The following is a 22569-nucleotide window of genomic DNA, read 5'->3' as shown; positions in this document are numbered from 1 at the left end:
TTAAGATAGGAGTATAACTCCAGAATGTTTCTGAAAACTTCCCACAATCAAATCGTAAAAACACAGACTATGCTATTTAACGCTCTGGCATACAGGCACGCACACACTCGGATTCCCGCAGGCAGGCAGGCACACACACACACGGCGGGAGTTGAGACAGTACTTACAGCATCTTTTGGCGGCCTCCACACACAGCTCCTCAGCGGTGAAGCGGTCTTTGAGGAACTCCAGCGGGTGAGTATCTGGTAGGTAGAAATGAATCTCCAGACCTCTCATGGTCACAGTGACGGGGCCCTCGGCCCTCCTTGACCTCCTCATCTTCCCACACAGTTGCCTGCCCAGCTCCATCACCCCCAGACTTGGCATCCAGACTCTAGAAGGAGAGGGAGAGAGATGGTGAGTTGGAGTGGGTAAATGTGTCAGGAGTGGGTAATGTATTGATCCAGAGGTGAGCTCACTGTAGCAGCGATGCAGAGTCCTGCATACCCTGATGACTCACGTTCCAACATGGGCTGCCCCCAACACACACACACCTACTGAGGCGACGTCATTCACAACACACACACCTACTTAGATAATCTCACCAAAGCAAACACACACCTCTTGAAATGTCATTCACATACATCCATAGATTAAATCAAAGCACACACACACACTCCTCTACCAAGGTAACCCTATCAATAACACACACACACTCCTCTACCAAGGTAACCCTATTAATAAAACACACACACACACTCCTCTACCAAGGTAACCCTATCAATAACACACACACACACACACACACACACACACACACTCCTCTACCAAGGTAACCCTATTAATAACACACACACACACACACACACACTCCTCTACCAAGGTAACCCTATTAATAACACACACACACACACACACTCCTCTACCAAGGTAACCCTATCAATAACACACACACACACACACTCCTCTACCAAGGTAACCCTATCAATAACACACACACACACTCCTCTACCAAGGTAACCCTATCAATAACACACATGCCCACTGAATTGATGGCATCAAGAACAACCACAGAATTATAATTACTCTAGCCATGTTATTTCTAAGAGCACAACACGCTCTTTGGTCCCGTGACGTGGCAAGCCAAGGACAAGAGAGTTGACCGAGGATACACTGTCCCCTTTACCCAACTCTCCTACTAGAGGAAGAGAGGAAGAGAGATAGTTCCCCTCTGCATGCAGATCATCCCATTACTTCTCCCAGCAGCGTTTCCCCTTCCTCTAGAGCGGCGCAGGCAGCACCCCCAGTGGCTCGGACACAGCTTGTTTCATAACAGCCCTTATCAGCCTATCGCCCATGGCGGCGGAGCTCTGATCTACTGACTGATGACGGGTTCAGCGGGGTCACAGTACACACACACACACAACATTTACACAAGTAGGCCAATTTGTAACTTTTTTTCACTAATTGGTCTTTTGACCAATCAGATCAGCTCTGAAAAAGATCTGATGTGAAAAGATCTGATGTGATTGATCAAAATACCAATTATTGGAAAACAAATATCAGAATTGGGCTGCCACACACACACACAAACAAAATAGGCCTACATGAATCATACATCTCTCCACTGATAGGAATATAACAGGACATAATAAGGATTACATTAAATATGTCTATGCGGAATATAACGCATCTCAACATCAACTTTTCAGAGGAGACTGCGTGAATCAGGCCTTCATGGTCGAATTGTTGCAAAGAAACCACTACTAAAGGACACCAATAAGAAGAAGAGACTTTTGTGGGCCAAAAAACACCAGCAATGGACATTAGACCGGTGGAAATCTGTCCTTTGGTCTGATGAGTCCAAATGTAACATTTTTGGTTCCAACAGCCATGTCTTTGTGAGACGCAGAGTAGGTGAATGGATGATCTCCGCATGTGTGGTTCCCACCGTGAAGCATGGAGGAATAGGTGTGATGGTGCATTGCTGGTGACAATGTCTGTGATTTATTTAGAATTCAAGGCACACTTAACTAGCATGGCTACCACAGCATTCTGCAGCGAAACGCCATCCCATCTGGTTGGGCTTAGTGGGACTATTGTTTGTTTTTCAACAGGACAATGACCCAACACACCTCCAGGCTGTGTAAGGGCTATTTGACCAAGAAGGAGAGTGATGGAGTGCTGCATCAGATGACCTGGCCTCCACAATCACCCGACCTCAACCCAATTGAGATGGTTTGGGATGAGTTGGACCGCAGAGTGAAGGAAATGAAGCCAACAGATGCTCAGCATATGTGGTAACTCCTTCAAGACTGTTGGAAAATAATTCCAGGTGAAGCTGGTTGAGAGAATGCCAAGGGTGTGCAAAGCTATCATCAAGGCAAAGGGTGGCTACTTTGAAGAATCTCAAATATATTATAATTTATTTTATTTTTAAATGGTTACTACACGATTCCATATGTGTTATTGCATAGTTTTGATGTCTTCACTATTATTCTACAATGTAGAAAACAGTAAAAAAATAAAGAAAAACCCTTGAATGAGGTGTCGACTTTTGACTGGTACTGTATATAAAAGTACTATGTATGCAAAATGTATAAATAAAATGTATGTATACATAGCAACAAAGTTGTAAAAACAAACACATTTGTGTGCGCCAAAGAGGGGTTAATAAAACATTTTATATATATATATATATATATATATATATATATATATATATATGTTTTTTTTTCTTTTTTTTTCTAGAAACTACAAAATAACAAAAAAAAGAGACTAGGCAACATGCAACAATTTTTTTAATATTACGGAGTTACAGTTCATATATGGAAATCAAACAAATGAAATACATTAACTAGGCCCTAATTTATGGGTTTCACATGGCTGGGAATACAGATACAGTGTGGCAAAAAAGTATTTAGTCAGCCACCAAATGTGCAAGTTCTCCCACTTAAAAAGATGAGAGAGGCCTGTCATTTTCATCATAGGTACACTTCAACTATGAAAAAAATCCAGAAAATTACATTGTAGGATTTTTTTATGAATTTATTTGCAAATGATGGTGGAAAATAAGTGTTTGGTCAATAACAAAAGTTTATCTCAATACTTTGTTATATACCATTTGTTGGCAATGACAGAGGTCAAACGTTTTCTGTAAGTCTTCACAAGGTTTTCACACACTGTTGCTGGTATTTTGGCCCATTCCTCCATGCAGATCTCCTCTAGGAGATCTGGAGACTGGCTAGGCCACTCCAGGATCTTGAAATGCTTCTTACGAAGCCACTCCTTCGTTGCCCGGGCGGTGTGTTTGGGATCATTGTCATGCTGGAAGACCCAGCCACGTTTCATCTTCAATGCCCTTGCTGATGGAAGGAGGTTTTCACTCAAAATCTCACGATACATGGCCCAATTCATTCTTTCCTTTACACGGATCAGCATTCTTTGTCCTCCAAACACGACGAGTTGAGATTTTACCAAAAAGTTATATTTTGGTTTCATCTGACAATATGACATTCTCCCAATTTTCTTCTGGATCATCCAAATGCTCTCTAGCAAACTTCAGACGGGCCTGGACATGTACTAGCTTAAGCAGGGGGACACGTCTGGCACTGCAGGATTTGAGTTCCTGGCGGCGTAGTGTGTTACTGATGGTAGGCTTTGTTACTTTGGTCCCAGCTCTCTGCAGGTCATTCACTAGGTCCCCCGTGTAGTTCTGGGATTTTTGCTCACCGTTCTTGTGATCATTTTGACCCCACGAGGTGAGAACTTGCATGGAGCCCCAGATCGACGGAGGTTATCAGTGGTCTTGTATGTCTTCCATTTCCTAATAATTGCTCCCACAGTTGATTTCTTCAAACCAAGCTGCTTACCTATTGCAGATTCAGTCTTCCCAGCCTGGTGCAGGTCTACAATTTTGTTTCTGGTGTCCTTTGACAGCTCTTTGGTCTTGGCAATAGTGGAGTTTGGAGTGTGACTGTTTGAGGTTGTGGACAGGTGTCTTTTATACTGATAACAAGTTCAAACAGGTGCCATTAATACAGGTAACGAGTGGAGGACAGAGGAGCCTCTTAAAGAAGTTACAGGTCTGTGAGAGCCAGAAATATTGCTTGTTTGTAGGTGACCAAATACTTATTTTCCACCATAATTTGCAAATAAATTCATTAAAAATCCTACAATGTGATTTTCTGGATTTTTTTCCCTCATTTTGCCTATCATAATTGAAGTGTACCTATGATGAAAATTACAGGCCTCTCATCTTTTTAAGTGGGAGAACTTGCACAATTGGTGGCTGACTAAATACTTTTTTGCCCCACTGTATGCATCTGTTGGTCACAGATACCTAAAAACAAAAAAATAGGTGCGTGGATCAGAAACCAGTCAGTATCTTGTGTGACCACCATTTGCCTCATGCAGCGCAAGCTATCTCGTTCACATTGAGTTGATCAGGCTGTTGATTGTGGCCTGTGGAATGTTCCACTCCTCTTCAATGGCTGTGTGAAGTTGGTGGACATTGGCGGGAACTGGAATACGCTGTCGTACGTCGATCCAGAGCATCCCAAATGTGCTCAATGGGTGACATGTCTGGTGAGTATGAAGGCCATGGAAGAACTGGGACATTTTCAGCTTCCAGGTATTGTGTAAAGATCCTTGCGACATGGGGCTGTGCATTATAATGCTGAAACATGAGGTGATGGTGGTGGATGATTGGCATGACAATACCCAACTTTGTCCAAACATTTCAAACAACTTTCCTAATCCAACTTTAGGTATTTTAAAACGTAAATCCAATTTGTAAGTCGCTCTGGATAAGAGCGTCTGCTAAATGACTTAAATGTAAATGTAATGTAAATGTAAATAATCTATAAAATATAAGACGGAATAAACTGTGTTCAATAGTGGATAAAATGAAAGTGGAGCGACAAACAAAACAGTACACTTGGCTATACACCCAGAAAGGAAATGGCTACTTCTTCATTTCTCAAAAGAAAAACATCAAGCCAATTTCTAAAGACTGTTGACATCTAGTGGAAGCTATAGGAACTGCAAGCATATTTCTATTAAAACAGGCTTTCCATAGAAACCAATGGAAAACAGATTGACCTAAAAAAAGAAATTCCCTGGGTGGTTTGTGCTCGGGGTTTCGCCTGCCAAATCAGTTCTGTTATACTCACAGACAATATTCCAACAGTTTTAGAAACTTCAGAGTGTTTTATATCCAAATCTACAAATAATATACATATCCCAGCTTCTGTGCGAGTAGCAGGCAGTTTACTTTGGGCACACTTTTCATCTGGACGTGAAAATACCACCCCCTATCCCAGAGAGGTTTTAGGCACACTGGAAACTTTTTCCCTAATAATTTGCCTAGGCTGCTCCTCTTCCGTTGGCACTCAATCAAGGTGAGAGGTGTAGGCTAATCATTGATGTGTGTATAGTGTGATTTAAGGTAACATTTAAAATGGGGTGTTTCTATATGCATGAAAAAAAATACATACGGTGCCTTCAGAAAGTATTCAGACCCCTTGACTTTTTCCACATTTTGTTGTGTTACAGCCTGAATTTAAAATATATTAAATTAAGATTGTGTCACTGGCCTACACACACACACACACACACACACACACATAATACCCCATAATGTCAAAGTGGAATTATGTTTTTTGAACTTTACAAATGTATAAAAAATGTAAAAGCTGAAATGTCTTGAGTCAATAACTGTTCAACCTCTGTTATGGCAAACCTAAATAAGTTATACGATTTTATTATTACTACCTAATTTCTATACCCCACACATAAAAGTACACGTAAGGTCGCTCAGTCGAGCAGTGAATTTCAAACCCAGATTCAACCACAAAGACCAGGGAGGTTTTCCAATGCCTCACAAAGAAGGGCAACTATTAGTAGATGGATAAAAAAAAACAGATATTGAATATCCCTTTGACCATGGTGAAGTTATTAATTACACTTTGGATGGTGTATCAATACACCCAGTCACTACAAAGATACAGGTGTCCTTCCTAACTCAGTTGCCAGAAAGGAAGGACACCGCTCAGGGATTTCACCATGAGGCAAATAGTGACTTTAAAACAGTTGCAGAGTTTAATAGCTGTGATAAGAGAAAACTGAGGATGAATTACTCCACAATACTGGCCTAATCAACAGTGTGAGTGAAAAGAAGGAAGTCTCTATAGAATAAAAATATTCAAAAACATGCATCCTGTTTACCATAAGACGCTAAAGTAAAACTGCAAAAGAAATGTGGCAAAGCAATTAAGTTTTTGTTGTGAATACAAAGTGTTATGCTTGGGTCAAATCCAACACAACCCATCACGGGGTACCACTCTCCATTTTTCAAGCATAGTGGTGGCTGCATAATGTTATGGGTATGCTTGTAATCGTTATGGACTGGTGAGTTTTTCAGGATAACATTTTTAATGGAATGGAGTTAAGCACAGGCAAAATCCTAGAGGAAAACCTGGTTCAGTCTGCTTTCCACCAGACACTGGGAGATGAATTCCCCTTTCAGCAGGACAATAACCTAAAACACAAGGCCAAATCTATACTGAATTTGCTTACCAAGAACAGTGAATGGTCCTGAGTGGCCAGTGAGTGGTCCTGAGTGGCAGTTTTGACTTAAATCTGCTTGAAAATCTATGGCAAGACTTGAAAATGACTGTCTAACAATGATCAACAACCGATTTATAGTGCTGGGCGACTAACCGAAATGTCAGTTGACCGACATCTGTTGAATTATTTGAATTCCATTTTGTTCAGTTTTTTTCTGTGAGCTCAATGCACACATTGCACAGTTCTCTATGGATAAATCAAATACAGCCTGAACTGTCTGATATAATAGGGAGTTGTCATTTCCAACTATTCTACATAAAACATTACCTACAATGATATTTGTATGTTCACAGATGAAATGTCATGTTTCACGCATGGCTTTTCTTATGATCCTGACAAATTATGCATGGATTTTCTTACAAGCCTAACGATGTGTAAGTTCAATTTCTTGGCAGCTATCTGGCTCCATAAACCCTCGCTTCTCTTATATTGAGGCGGAGTTGGATTTTAATGACTGGTCGCAGAAACAACAACGATTCTTGTAAAAAATGCTATTTCTGAAAATCCTTAGCAACATGTACCTATGTTTGTACTGTACAAATACGGTCCTTCCGTGGGGTGTTAATTCATCATTTTAATCAACTTTAAGTGAATACAATCACCGACTTTTCCCTCGCTGCTCATAACTACGTAAACTGAACTCCAATTGGGTCCGTGCTATTCGGGTTCCTTGGGATGTCCCTTGCTGTGTTCAAGCCTTCGTCGGAACAAGGAAACTCGGAAAAGTACGACTTTCTAACTGGTTGTAGTTATACACGTGCAGTTAGTTATACATTGTAGTTGACATTTTAAATGGTTACGGTAGAGATTAAAGCTGCAACATGTAACTTTTGAGCGAACCGTTATAGATCTGCCATTCTCATTTAAAGCAAGTCCAATAAGCGGTAGAACTGTTCTATGTGCGCCATTTCTATGCTTTCCGTTCTTCAGTTTTTGCGTCTTTTACTTTCGGGTTTGTACAACAGCTTCAAACAGCTGAAAATATAATATTTTGGGTTATGAAAAATGTATTTTTATTTTACAGCGGCTTAGATGGTTCGATTCTCTACACTTTGTTTTGTCACAAACTTTAATTTGGCGATCTATTAAAATTGGTGGAAATGGTGGAGCAATGTCTGCATATTGCACATTTAATGTACGGGTTAAGGTTGGGCTATGGTTTAGGGTAGAGACCTCCCAAGGATGCCGGATAGCACAGACTCAATTGAATCTCAGTTTACGTTGTACGAGTAACGAGCTAAAGTCCGTGGTTGTATTCGCTAAAAGTTTTTATTGGGAGTATGAATGTCAGTACCCCGCGGAAGGACCGCAGTTGTACAGGACAAACATATGTCAATTCTGAAAACGCTTAACTGTACCTTTGTACAAGAATCGACTGACGGTGACTCAATATTGTTGCTTGTAAATCCCGCAACCAGTCATCAAAACTCAACTCCGCCTCGATACAAGAGAACGGAGTTGAGGGTTCCTCAACTATGAGATCCTGTGCATTTGTAACAGCCCGCAATAAGCAGGTGTGAATCTAATAACGATTCTAGCTAAAAGAATATCAGCGGCTTGATGGCTGGTATTTTACTCAATATCAATTTAAAACTGATTGTATGTGTTTTTTACTCACCTAGCCGTTAGCAAGCTAGCCAGATGGCAAGTTTACTTCCGTATCGTTCTGTTCGTAGATCCAGAATATAATTATCCGTTGTGAAACTATAAAGACTGAGTTGATCTTGACAAGAAAATGTCCTTAGTCATGTCAATATTCCAAACGGATTTGTTTTTGCCCGACGAGTTTCTTTTCTTTCTGGTCGAAAGCACATACATAATCTTTCTAGCTAACCCTTCCTGTCAAGTAACGTCCCTATTCCCGAAAATAGTGCATCATGCTCAGCTTCACGCATTCTGATTGGTGCATTACTCCTTCAGTCAAGTGATCCTTTAGCCCACAGACACTGTCATATATGTTGTTAACCCTAGACTGGAGGGAGCCGTAAACTGAAGGAAATCACATCCATTGTAGTGTGTGTGTGAGTGTGTGTCTGTGTGTCTGTGTGTGTGTGTGTGTGTGGATAATATAAAACCCTCCCTCATCTTTCATGGGTCTTAAAATCCACACAAAAGGGTGTGAGGTTATTATAAATGTCACAATTTCTGTTGCCATGTAGGCTTTTGGGAGTTCTTTGCATAGTAATGTTCTATGTATATTACTCATGTAATACACCATGCACAGTACCCTGCCCTGAACCTTAGACACTGTCACTACCGGCTACCACCCGGTACTCTGCCCTGCACCTCAGAGACTGTTGCCCAGTGTACATAGTCATTGAACACTGGTCACTTTAATAATGTTTACTCTTTTATCCACTTGATATGTATATACTGTATTCTAGTCATGGCTCATCTTATATAGCTACTGCTGTACATAACTTTTCTATTCATATACTGTCCATACTGTCTATACACACCATTTACATACATACATTTAAGCAATAAGGTGGTATAGGGCCAATATACCACGGCTAAAGGCTATTCTTTGGCACTATGCAATGCATAGTTCATTTATACATCCCTTAGCCATGGTATATTGGCCATACACAACAAACCCCTGAGGGGCCTTGCTGCTATTATAAACTGGTTACCATCGTAATTAGAGCAGTAAAAAAAAAATGGTCATATGCATAGTATACAGTCTGATATTTATTTAACTAGACAAGTCAGTTAAGAACAAATTCTTATTTTACAATGACAGTCTTGGAACAGTGGGTTAACTGCCTTGTTCGAGGGCAGAAGGACCAACTTTTCCCTTTGTCAGCTTGGGGATTCGACCTAGCAACCTTTCGGTTACAGGCCCAACACTCTAACCACTAGACTACCTGCCGCCCTGATATACCACGGCTGTCAGCCAATCAGCATTCAGGGCTCGAACCATCCAGTTTATAAATGTATTTATATTCCGGACTCTGACATTGCTCCTTCTAATGTGTCTTAATTGAACTGTTGGATTATGTGTGTATTGTTGTTGTATTCCTAGCTAAAGCTAGGACCTGCAAAACTGTGTACATGACCAATAAACTTTGATTTGATTTGATGCATACATTAGTCTAATGTGGATTCGATACCCAAAAATATATATATACAGTAGATATATCTTGCCTCTTTAACAGGCACTCAGTGTCTGGTATGGCTCAATACAAATGCACCGAGACTCTAAAAGCATTTCATTATATAATTTCCAACACATGGAAAAATCAATTCCTTCTAACTGTTACAGTAATATCACTTAGATTTGCATGTCAAAAATCCATCAGTTGTGGGTTACAGGAAACATTGATTGTCCTTGGTGAGGAACACCCCAGTCACAATTGTGTTTGTTTCTGACCATCTTCATAAATGATTTACATCTTTAATTAATAACCCTTTCTCTGTTCAAAAGATGGGAAATGGCTTTTTCTGTTGCAATTGAGATATAATAGGGAATTATGCTCCTCCATTTCTTTCCCATCTGATCATATTTCAAAATATGATCATCAACATTTCTTATTTACAGTATTGTCACATAGTCCAAAAAGGAGGCCAACTGTCAAATGGAAACTGACATCCTCGTAGTGAGGTGGGAGGAAATAGAGAGCCAGGTCTTTTAAGATGGTCCAGTCTGTCTGTAGGAGAGGGACTTCCCGTCCCATATCTGATGTGTTACAAATGTGTTCGTTTTCCAGGAACCGTGGGCAGAAATTTCCCAAGAATGTTGTCGTCACTGACACAATAAGAAAGTGCAAGGTGTAGGCCAAATGTATTACAAACCTACCATATTAAAACTAACTTTTAAAAATACTGTATACAGGTATGTAGGCTAGTAAGTATGTGATACATGCTTTTAAATACATTCTATATGATTAATAGAACCATTCATATGTAACAGTCCCAAAAGTGTCAATCACAGAAGTGCTTATAAAGTAGTCATTATGAGACTGTGGTGCTGTAAGTGTGAATGATGATTTGTTATAGCTTCAGCTGGAACTTCCAGGTTCACAGATATCCTCGGGGTCTCCAGTAAACTGAAAGGCAAGGGAATGCCATTACAGTGTAGTGAACGAAAAGCAAAAACCACAGGTCACCGTTAGCAAACCACTACATTCTCACAGCTATAGGAGAAAATAAAACATTGATTTTCAAAATAGGGATGTGAAACAGAAGTCGACTTTTAACTACAGTTCTTTGTTTCCAAATTTCTCTGTCAGTGGTTTTATTATTTACCAGAATTGATTTTCCACTGATTGCCATATCTCCAAAGTTATATTGTGTGATTCGGGAACCTTTTTTTAATCCTCAAAACCATTTAAAACTTTGATCTGTCCAGTTAAACTGAACCGTGTGGATTGATATCTGTTGTGGTGAGTGAGTGGAAAAACATGTATATGCAGAGAAAGGAGAGCGAGCGGGATAGAGAGGAGGGTGGGGGCAGAGACAGAGAAAGGGAGGGGTAGAGAGAGGGGATAAGGAGGGAGGGGCCAGAGAGAGGGTGAAAGATGTGATGTGACCTTTTGTTTGTCTATGAGGGGATTTCCGCATTGACTTCCTGTATTGCTAACATTCTAAGGACATGTGTCAAACAGGAGTCTTATGTAAATACCTTTACTTATATGTTGTTATTTCTATTATACAATCATACCAAAAATGTATTATTAACTTTTACAAATGTGTTTGTATTATTTATTATATAGAAATCTAATCAGAGTTATTCATCAATTTGAAAATGTGATGTTTTTATTTGAGATATTTTATATCTTTAATTATCAATCATTTCACACAAAACATCACAGGCTATAATGTCTTTAATAATTGCATGTTATTTCTGGAAATGTAATTAAATTACTGTAGTGGCTCCTGTTCCACTGGATGTCATAAGGTGAATGCACCAATTTGTAAGTCGCTCTGGATAAGAGCGTCTGCTAAATGACTTAAATGTAATGTAAATGGCTCCACACTTGAGTATTATAAATAACATGACTACATATTATTTTCAGTTTCTTTCTGATTTATTTGCATTTAATGAAAAACATGAATGACTCAAATGCTATAAAAGAAGAATTTGTTCACTTTCAACTTATGACATAATACATCATACATACATTTTAGTCAAATAAAATAAAAACATTTAGGCTATAATCATACATTTTCTAATTATCCAAATATTTGTATGTGGTTTGAAAAAAGTCGGAGACACAACATTGTAATATCCCATATGTAATTATTTCAGACACAAAAGTTCCTCCCTTTTTCCTTCACTGCAGCACCAGTTCCCTCCCTCCATCCATCCATCATCACATAGTCAGTGGGTCAGGTGTGTCAAGATGGCAGCCATCCTTCAGTTATCACAGTACTGTACCTTTAAAATGGACAGCATCAGCACAGTGATAACTGAACCAGGGCAGCCTGGATGTCAGATTTAGCAGACAGGAGACATGAGCCAAGAGCCAGGGGCCCAGTCAGTCTGAGTTGCAGCACAGTGACGGTACAGTACCAGCAGTGGTGGTGGCAGTGCAACCAAACTCCCTGCCAAGGTGTCAGGATGCCATCCGTCTTCATAATACCAGGCCAGGGTCAAAGACACACACAGCACTGGGAGTCCAGAGCAACAATAATACCCCACAGTCAGTCACACTGTTTTATTGCAGATGGAACCATATAAATAGGGGGGACAGGAGAATGAGAAGACACTGTATACTATAGGGTCGGCAGGTGGGGGTGCCTTTGGAGATTATGAAAATATGCTAAAACCATAAATCATGTGTGTACTCATGTTTTCCACAGTCTCGAATTACATGAATGAGAACACATTCGCATGCAGAAGTAATGTAAACAGGCTTCTCTATACTATAGGTTACACAGGGAACTGCATTTAACAAAACCTGCAAATCTTTGTAATTATTCACAAGAGATAATTATGCATGTGCTATGAATTCAATACAGTCATTACATAATTCTAGAAAGGTATTTTACTACCATGAGTACGATGTCTTTCTCACCTCATATGAATGTAATCCCAATATCATACATGTGTAACAGCTGTAGTGTATCATCTTTTTCCTAAACTTTTTTGAACATGTCTTTTTACAGGAATAACACCTTGTTAATTGGTCGACGCCAGCACTGTTTACCCAGTACAGTGTTTGAACTGCATAATTTATACCACAAAGCTGACGTAAGACTTGTTATGATTTCTTGGGGCTCCGCCCTCAGCGCGCGAAGCCTCTCCAGCAGTCCAGTCGCGTAGTCTGATCGCAGAGACTCCTCCCTAGCTCTGTCCGCCCTCCGCTTCATGTAAACAACTCGATTAGCTGGTTCTGTTTGATATCACAGGATTGCACGAGCACTTGCCAACAATTATTTAAAAAATAAAAAGCTGCGCAATGTTGAGAGAACAGTTGAATCGAGCAAAACACATAACATTGGTTGCATAATTCAATTGTAAAAATGTAAATAGCCTAGCTACAAAACTTACCATAGATTCACTGTACTTCTTATAATAGCCATATCAGACCCTTCAATAATCGTGAAGAGCCCACCATCATATTAAATAAACGTACTTTCTTTCAAAACATATGATCACTATTATAAGAAAATCGAATGCAATCAACACATTTCAATTGCTTGTTTCTGTTTCTATAGCCTAAATAAAACAAGAGTAAGGTTATTTAAAAACCTTTGTAAATATGCTGTCTATCATTTGACAAATTTGAAAATACATAAATTGCCATAATAACTTTGATATTCAATAAGAAGACCATGTCAAACAGCAATGCTTTATTTTCTATTGAGTCGTATTAATGTGCAGCAAACGCTAACGCCCAGCCTACACACACCCCTTTCTAGTTAAAAACAAGTACTATGTAGTCCAAATTAACATTAGCAATTATCTTTTTATATTTACTTGCAGTACAATATCTGACATATTAGACTTACTTACTTGCATTTTGCGCGTTTCATTCCCGTGTTTCAATTTTTTTTTATGACGCAGCAAGACCCACATAGAACAACGTGATTGTCGCCATTTTTTGTTGTTATTGAAATCTCTCAACCATGTGACAAAAAAAACAGCTAGTGAGTAAATGTATAATCTTCCAATGTATTTTCGTCTGATGGATTAGGCAGGTTCCATTGACTGAAGACAACAATAGGCTGTGCATGCGCAGCATTTGACAGCTTTAGGACACTGACGCCGCCGTCTGGTTCGCAACAAGTAGGCTACATTCCTTGGTCTGCAAATGTTGCGCGGAATGACAGCGTCTCTGCGCGTAATGGTATGTAGCCTGGGTGCCAGTCTGTTTCTGTTTTCTTGCCATCTCCGTATGAAATTGTCATGTTTGGCTTGACAATGACAATGGAGTAGGCGAAAGCACAAACAGATCTAGGATTAGGCTAGTAATGTGTGATGGCCAATGTTTCAGAGGGACACCCGAAATGCGAGAATTACCGTTGCGCGCGAGCTGTATTGACTGTTGCTGTCAACAATTGTGTCCATTTTGGGATTCACAGTGTTTTGTCAATAGGTGTCTTACACATGACTGGAAACATTCATTCGGATTTATACCATTCATTACGCAGACATTATCAAGATCCTACCCCCTCTCTACTCTCCCCTCTGGAGACGTGCCAATAAATATTACTCCCAAATAGTTCTGAATAGCTTTAATTGCATTCTAATAGAACATCAATGCACGAAGTTGGCCTTTCATACAGTGAAGTAAACTTTCTGGCAACGCAGTGATCCTTTAACCTAATAGTGTGTAATAGTGTATTGACCAAGTAGAGGTGGGTCACACAAACTAGGTCTATGCATGATTGATGACCTTACCGTAGATCTATAGACCTGTGATAGCTGCATAAACTGATGCCTGTAGACTTTAGGTCAGTGAGCTAAAGTGATCTGCAGTCGTGCAGACGATCCAGGTTCTATTATTCTAATCCGTTATATTCTACACTCTTCTAGTCCTCATGTCTCAGCCATAGATTTATGAATTCCTCATGTCTCCCGCACAATAGAAAACTACAGGTACCAGATTCCTAAGCATTACCAAGAGTTCCTGCGCACATTTCTTCTGGATGATGTGTCGGGGCGGTGCTGAGAAATAGGGCGTTGTGTCAGCTCCTCCATCCATTCGCAGAGAGAATCCCTTTCTTAAAGACGCAGGCAACATACTGTCCTTTGAAAACAGGAAAAAAATCTGACTTGGTCTGCGTGAACGAAGTGCTTTATTTATAACGCATACTTTTGCAGGACACACGCAGAAATCGGAGGTGAGGAGTGATTGTGGGCATCCGCGAGGTATCTCTCATAATGCGTGACTGTTGCCCTGTTGTTTTTCTCCATAGTTTAAATCCGACATCTGTACGAAAATACATCTAGGAAGTTCAATTTCTCTCGCTGATAGGATGAATGAGGCTCTTTATCAACCTTGCAAACTGCAAGTTTCGTTTTTCTTTAGCCTTTATTAATCGTAAGTAACCAATATGGAAAGAAATTGTTTGCTCCTGCAATACTATTATACACTTCAATAACTATGTTAAATGAAACTATTATAATGCACTTTAATAACTATGTTCCTGTTCACTCAAAGGAACAGAAAGTCTCTGTGCACAGACTTTGATGATAAGTTGCACAGTGCACACCATGGGCAACATTGAAATATGCTTATCAATGTTTCAATGATTGCAAAAAGTATGTTGAGCTTTTCTTTTGTCTCCTCCAGATACAGATACAGTCTGTGGTGTCTCAGGCTATAGTGGATAATGGCCAAACTGTTCCGAGCTGTGATCATGGGTCCACCAGGTTCCGGGAAGGGGACCATATCTGAAAGAATTGCGCAGAGCTTTGGACTCAAACATTTGTCCAGTGGTGACTTCCTTCGGGAGAATATAGCTGCAAATACAGGTTGGCCTCTTGATAAGTTACTCACCATCTACTTATCATTTACAATTCAACAATCTATGTTTAATGTATTATTTTTTCTATGTTTTCTTATATATATATATATATATATATATATATACACACATTTATAATATATATATATATATACACACACATTTATAATATATATATATATAATTTAATTTGCCACACCTAAACCTTCACCCCCAACAGCCTAAGCCTGTTGTCGAGGCTTTCACTTCTGTAAATTCCAATAATATTGTAACACCAGCAGAGGCCCAAGTTCAGGCGAAGTGAAGAGAGTGGCTTCCATGTTGGCACCATGCCGGACTGTATCCAATAACAGTGGAGCATTTCTCAAATCAGGAAACTCCTATCATCCAAGCCACAAAAACAATAGTTCAAGTTAGAAGAGATGGCAAACCTACTCAATTGTCCACATTAAAATACACATATTAAAGGGTTTAAAAAAAATCCCAGCTATAAAGAGTTTACTTTGTGTAAGGCTGTGGCAAGTAAAAACCTGTTATAGTGTGTTTAAGATGTTGAACAGCTGTTATAATGTTAATCTCCTAATTACCTTGCTGTTATAACAATGCTGCATCAGAATACCTCCTAAATTATATTGAGTGATGTTTGTAAATTCTCTGATTTGACTTCTCTGAGTCCATTAAATGGAGCCTATTTTAATCAGAACGTGTGCCCAGCTCTTTAGCCCACAAATGAAATGTGATGCATTCAGGGCAAACCCAAAACACATGTGTATACTTGTAATTACAGTTGTCAGTACTGCTTTAAGGCCATGCCTTACTAAACTAAACCCAGTTTCCAGACTTACTATACTGGAATTATTTACAGTACATAGGCCTATAGTAGCACTTGTATAAACACGTCATACTCTGTATTGAACCATAGAAAAACCATAGAGATCTTCCCTTTAATTCTGTGGACACAACAATAGTATGCTTTGGCTTTATGTACTTCTATTGTTGCCACTGTAACAACATTGTCGTGATCCAGATTGGTCAGTCGGTCATTCAATGACATTAATCAATTATTGAAGACTGTAGTTTAGAGACTGTAGTTTTGTCTGGAGATCCGTCTTAGATGCAAGTTACGTGACTGACTGCTGTGACTAAAGCAGGGGGAAAAGCGGGAAAAGAAAGCAGGGTGAATGGGTAATCTCTTAGGTGTTGTGTAACTGTCCAGTGAAAATGTCATTTTTAAAAGTTAATATTCTGTTAACTCATACCCAAATAATGTTGTTGAGTCATCCTATACTTATATTTGTGGCCAAAGCATAAATTGGAGGAAAATACACTTAAAAAACACAACCTTGTATCTCAAACAGACTATTTAAAAAATGCTTGCTATTTCCTCAAAGTATGTTCTCATACTCCTGAGGAGGATCAGCTTAATTTAACAGGTTAGGAGAATTAGTTCAAGGTTAGGAAAAGGGTTAAGGTTAGGTTAGCGAAAATGCTCTCCTAACTTGCTACGAAAAGTCACTTCCAATTATAGATGTATTGAAATGGTGTGGTTTTAGGGAGTTCCCTGGCCAATCAGCGGTCTACTCGCATGAATATTTTTAATGACCGGTATACGCCCACATGATTCCAAAACAGAAAAGTTGCTTTTTAACATAATTAATTACAATTCTTTGGAGGAAAAATATTTCACTCATATTGTAAGTAATTATAGGTCATATTTCAAAGAAATCTGGAAACACTGGACAATTACTTTAAAGCCATAAATGGTATTCCTAGATTGGTTTGCTCTGCCACCCTGCCTCTAGCCTAAAGTTCAGCTCTCTCATCAGAAGTCTTTCAAAATGTATTAATGTGTTTTACATATCAGGTATGGATGCCATCATCATCATCTTATTTTCTTCTTCATCCTCTCTCCCCTCCCTCCCTCTCTCCACAGAGGCTGGGGTTCTTGCTAAGACCTACATAGAGAGGGGTCTGATGGTGCCGGACCATGTGATGACACGGCTCTTACTGCCCAGGCTGGAGGAGATGACTCGCCACAGCTGGCTGATGGATGGTAAGACCACACACACACACATATATACACACCACACACACACACACACACACACACACACACTTGTAAACAAGACTTGATGGGGAGACATGACAGACACACACATACAAACCCGCACCCTCCCCACAGTCGCCCTCATCCCTCTCTTCTCTCCCTCAGGGTTTCCCTGTACCCTAGCCCAGGCCAAGGCTCTGAACAGTACCTGTGATCTGGACCTGGTCATCAGCCTCAACATCCCTTATGAGACCCTGAAGGACCGGCTGAGTGACCGCTGGATCCACCCAGCCAGCGGCAGGGTCTACAACATGGGATTCAACCCTCCACGCGTACAGGTCCGTAATGTAGTGATTCTCTCCTTTTAATCACCAGTTTGTCACCATTTTCTCACCTTTACACGTGTTTAGACTTCTGGTTAGTCTGTCTGTTCCTCCCAGAAGCCAGCACTAAGCAATGGTTTCTACAGAAGGCTGTGAAAATATGGAACCAGATTATCTTGTATTTGTTTATGATCAGTACAATCTTTGGATAATTTGAATGTGAGGGGTTCAAGATAACTATCTGTGTACAGTTTTTATGAGTTTACGCCATTGCTGTAAGAATCTCTCTGTGTTGTGTCATCCCTCCAGGGCAGGGATGACCTCAGCGGAGAGCCTCTGATCCAGCATGATAATGACCAACCAGAGGCCCTAGTGGCCAGACTGAGGCACTACAAGGACGTGGCCAAGCCAGTCATAGACCTGTACAAGTACGTCCACTCTTCACATCACTGACACATTTTTAAAAGCACTGTGTAAATAGCTTGCCCTGTAAAGTCTAGTCTAATCTTGTGTAGTCAGTTTATCATTAATGTCCATGGTCAGAAATACTTATCCCACATTCGTACTCTCTCACCATTGCTTATTTAACGTTTTTGGCCATACTTTACGTTCTTACATGGACATTTCAGATAAAGTACATAACTGATCAGTTACATAGTAATTACCATTTAGTTTCAATATTATTATCATGTTACTACAATATAATGTGTTTAAGCTACATGGTATCAATGCAACGATGCATCTAAAGTGTGACCATATTCTCCTCCCCAGGTCAAAGGGCATCCTGCACACGTTTTCTGGCACAGAGACCGACAGGATCTGGCCTTACATCAACTCTCTTCTCAGCACTAAGATCCCTAGCAGACCTGAGATGGACACACAGCACATCCCAATGCCATGAGCAGAGCAGAGGTGACACAGTAGGAGTGCAGGCCATGCACAGGAGCTGTTAGGAGCCTCTTTAGCTTGGCAGTTGCTACCAAAACATGTTTTCAAATACAATCGTATGCACTACATACAGGTGAAGTCAAAAGTTTACATACACTTAGGTTGGAGTCATTAAAACTTGTTTTTCAACCACCCCACAAATTTCTTGTTAACAAACTTTAGTTTTGGTATGTCGGTTAGGACATCTACTTTGTGCATGACACAAGTAATATTTCCAACAATTGTTTACACTCAGATTATTTCACTTATAATTCACTGTATCACAATTCCAGTGGGTCAGAAGTTTACATACAATAAGTTGACTGTGCCTTTAAACAGCTTGGGAAATTCCAGAAAATGATGTCATGGCTTTAGAAGCTTCTGATAGGCGAATTGACATAATTTGAGTCAATTGGAGGTGTACCTGTGGATGTATTTCAAGGCCTACCTTCAAACTCAGTGCCTCTTTGCTTGACAAGACCTCAGAAAAAAAATTGAAGACCTCCACAAGTCTGGTTCATCCTTGGGAGCAATTTCCAAATGCCTGAAGGTACCACGTTCATCTGTACAAACAATAGTACGCAAGTATAACCACCATGGGACCACGCAGCTGTCATACCGCTCAGGAAGGAGACGCTTTCTATCTCCTAGCGATGAACGTACTTTGGTGCGAAAAGTGCAAATCAATCCCAGAACAACAGCAAAAGACCTTGTGAAGATTCTGGAGGAAACAGGTACAAAAGTATTTATATCCACAGTAAAACAAGTCCAATATCGACATAACCTGAAAGGCTGCTCAGCAAGGAAGAAGCCACTGCTCCAAAACCGCCATCAAAAAGCCAGACTACGGTTTGCAACTGCACGTGGGGATAAAGATTGTACTTTTTGAAGAAATGCCCTCTGGTCTGATGAAACAAAAATAGAACTGTTTGGCCATAATGACCATCGTTATGTTTGGAGGAAGAAGAACACCATCCCATATATTGAAGCAACATCTCAAGACATCAGTCAGGAAGTTAAATCTTGGTCGCAAATGGGTCGCAAAAAGTCAAGGTATTGGAGAGGCCATCACAAGTCCCTGACCTCAATCCTTTAGAAAATGTATGGGCAGAACTGAAAAAGCCTGTTCGAGCAAGGAGACTTTCAAACCTGACTCAGTTACAGCAGCTCTGTCAGGAGGAATGGGCCAAATTTCACCCAATTTATAGTGGGAAGCTTGTGGAAGGCTACCCGAATCGTTTGATCCAAGTTAAATCTTTTAAAGGCAATGCTACCAAATACTAATTGAGTGTATGTAAACTTCTGACCCACTGGGAATGTGATGAAAGGAATAAAAGCTGAAATAAATCATTCTCTCTGCTATTATTCTGACATTTCACATTCATAAAATAAAGTTGTGATCTTAACTGACCTAAGACAGGGAATTTTTACTAGGATTAAATGTTAGGAATTGTGAAAAACTGAGTTTAAATGTATTTGGCTAAGGTGTATGTAAACTTTCGACTTCAACTATAAATCAGGGGGCCACACCTTCAGTCCTCAAGGGCAACAGTGTACGGTTTTCATCCTTACCTGTTAACCAGAGACTGATTTCCCCTCTCCAGATAATAAGTATGAAGCCCCAGGGAGAAATGGAAATCAGCAGGACTGCAGAACTTGAGAGCCTGAGTTGTGCAACCCTAAGTATGCCTTTAATAGCCGGACATGCATAAAGATGGTGGCCCCAATGTACTTACCGCAAATGCCTAATTAGCTTTTTCCGCCGTATTATAGAGTGCTCTGCATTACTCTTGTTTTGTGTAACGCAGTGCACTGTATATTACGGTGCCATAGTTGAACAACTCTGTGAGTAGCGCTAAAGCAATGAAGTCATACCTGAATTCCTCCATCTTCATGCACCTTCGCCTCTTACATTCTTATTACTCTTACATAGATAGCCTAGCGGTTAGCGCGTTGGGCCAGTAACCGAAAGGTTGCTTGTTCGAGTCTCTGAGCCAACACAGTGAAATATCTGTTGATGTGCCCTTGAGCAAGGCACTTAACCCTAATTGCTCCAGGGTTGCTGTTGATAATGGCAGACCCTGGCCATGACCCTATTCTCCGAAGGTATCTCAAAAAATACATTTCTAATTCACACATGCATATTCATTTGCACTTGTAATTAACTAACTGTTGAAATCTAATTTTTCTTTCATTTAAACTGAAATGACTATTGTTTTCTTCTAAACAGCACACCCTATAATGTGGCTTACTTTTAGAGTTCTGTCAGATTAAGATGTTAATCTTCATCAAAGTTGGATTACATTAATATGTTTTTGTGTTCAATTTAAAACAGTTTTGTTGATTTTCGTTATACCAAATATAACCTTATAAGACTAAACGATGTAAAACGATTCTAATGAATTGGTCTATAACTGCATTAAAAGGGACCAAAGAGTGTTTTAACCAATTGAAAGTGTAATACGTCTGAATGGCTGTATCAGAAAAGGGATGAGTGTGGTCAGTGTGGTTGGACATTATTTGTGGGAGGATGTGTCTCCCTGTTAGATTTCAATAACACAATATGCAAACAGTCGCTGGTGTAAACTGTAATTGGGCCAGTATGAGTATGACAAGCCCATTATGGTGAATGAGTGATTAGAAAAGCATTTCATACACTGTGTATTACCCCACCACCACACACTGAATGTTTTCTGTCCAGAAGTCATGTTGCTGTCCAAACTCTGGCATATTCCAAGGAAAATAAACATATTTTCTCACAATTTCCTTTCAGGTCTTTGACTTCTCAAGGTCAAACACCAGTTCCAGGCACCATGCCTACTATGAATATGCTTACAGTAGAAACCAAATGTCTACCATTCAAAGCTACATTCAGTTTCAGTTGCATTCTCTGAATAGTATTTGTATGTGCTACAGAATGTATTCACATCCCTTGACATTTCCCACATTTTGTTGTGTTACAAAGTGGGATTAAATTTACACAAAATACTCTGCAGTTGAAGTATTTTTACATCCATTCTGTTCCCGAAAAACTTGTCAGTCCTTAAAGATTACAAGCATACCCAGAACATGAAACACAACCCTGCCAAGCCGCACTGCCCACTTAACCCAGAAGTCAGCCAGAAGAAACACAGTACAACTGGCGACCGAAGTCAGCATGCATGCACCCGGCCCACCACAAGGAGATGCTAGAGTACAATGGGACAAGGTGCACCCGGCCCACCACAAGGAGATGCTAGAGTACAATGGGACAGGGTGCACCCGGCACACCACAAGGAGATGCTAGAGTACAATGGGACAAGGTGCACCCGGCCCACCACAAGGAGATGCTAGAGTACAATGGGACAAGGTGCACCCGGCCCACCACAAGGAGATGCTAGAGTACAATGGGACAGGGTGCACCCGGCACACCACAAGGAGATGCTAGAGTACAATGGGACAAGGTGCACCCGGCCCACCACAAGGAGATGCTAGAGTACAATGGGACAAGGTGCACCCGGCCCACCACAAGGAGATGCTAGAGTACAATGGGACAAGGTGCACCCGGCCCACCACAAGGAGATGCTAGAGTACAATGGGACAGGGTGCACCCGGCACACCACAAGGAGATGCTAGAGTACAATGGGACAAGGTGCACCCGGCCCACCACAAGGACATGCTAGAGTACAATGGGACAAGGTGCACCCGGCCCACCACAAGAGAGATGCTAGAGTACAATGGGACAGGAGATGCTAGAGTACCTTG

The 22569-nt window shown here is 40.3% G+C and overlaps 2 protein-coding genes and 1 long non-coding RNA gene across 7 annotated transcripts in view; 1 reads left to right on the top strand and 2 right to left on the bottom strand.

Moving 5' to 3' along the window:
* jak1 (Janus kinase 1) overlaps nt 1-8486 on the bottom strand; it is an 85371-nt gene extending 76885 nt beyond the window's left edge. The window contains exons 1-2 of the mRNA XM_065009213.1: nt 8228-8486; nt 168-373 (exon numbers count right to left, since the gene is read on the bottom strand). Coding sequence (XP_064865285.1) covers nt 168-366 — 199 coding nt within the window. The 5' untranslated portion in view covers nt 367-373; nt 8228-8486. The remainder of the gene's footprint in view (nt 1-167; nt 374-8227) is intronic.
* A 2936-nt stretch (nt 8487-11422) lies between these two features.
* Nucleotides 11423-13712, bottom strand: LOC115108659 (uncharacterized). The gene is made up of 2 exons (XR_003860373.2): nt 13571-13712; nt 11423-12947 (listed from the first exon to the last, which is right to left on the bottom strand). It is a non-coding gene; the product is annotated as an uncharacterized LOC115108659 (long non-coding RNA).
* ak4 (adenylate kinase 4) lies at nt 13680-21587 on the top strand. 5 transcript variants are annotated; one of them, XM_065009212.1, is made up of 6 exons: nt 13680-13704; nt 15354-15535; nt 17462-17581; nt 17741-17913; nt 18208-18326; nt 18670-21587. In XM_065009212.1, exons 2-6 carry the CDS (start codon nt 15394-15396, stop codon nt 18797-18799), a joined length of 684 nt encoding a protein of 227 aa, XP_064865284.1. In that variant the 5' UTR covers nt 13680-13704; nt 15354-15393; the 3' UTR covers nt 18800-21587. The 5 variants fall into 5 exon arrangements, with proteins under 5 accessions (XP_064865284.1, XP_029489101.1, XP_029489099.1 ...); XM_029633241.2 differs by lacking the exon at nt 13680-13704 and adding an exon at nt 13814-13904; XM_029633239.2 differs by lacking the exon at nt 13680-13704 and adding an exon at nt 14798-14901.
* The last annotated feature ends 982 nt before the right edge of the window (nt 21588-22569 follow it).

Source organism: Oncorhynchus nerka, linkage group LG24, assembly GCF_034236695.1.
Source record: "Oncorhynchus nerka isolate Pitt River linkage group LG24, Oner_Uvic_2.0, whole genome shotgun sequence".
Classification (NCBI taxonomy): domain Eukaryota; kingdom Metazoa; phylum Chordata; class Actinopteri; order Salmoniformes; family Salmonidae; genus Oncorhynchus; species Oncorhynchus nerka.
Note: the sequence above shows the minus strand (reverse complement) of the source record. Positions and strands in the feature narration are given on the sequence as shown.

What these genes read in the sequence shown, in the direction of transcription:
- ak4 (XM_065009212.1), top strand. Translation starts at nt 15,394, where the DNA reads ATGGCCAAACTGTTCCGAGCTGTGATCATGGGTCCACCAGGTTCCGGG. An exon ending in GAATATAGCTGCAAATACAG is followed by an intron (nt 15,536 to 17,461) that starts GTTGGCCTCTTG and finishes CTCTCTCCACAG; the next exon opens with AGGCTGGGGTTCTTGCTAAG. An exon ending in CCACAGCTGGCTGATGGATG is followed by an intron (nt 17,582 to 17,740) that starts GTAAGACCACAC and finishes TCTCTCCCTCAG; the next exon opens with GGTTTCCCTGTACCCTAGCC.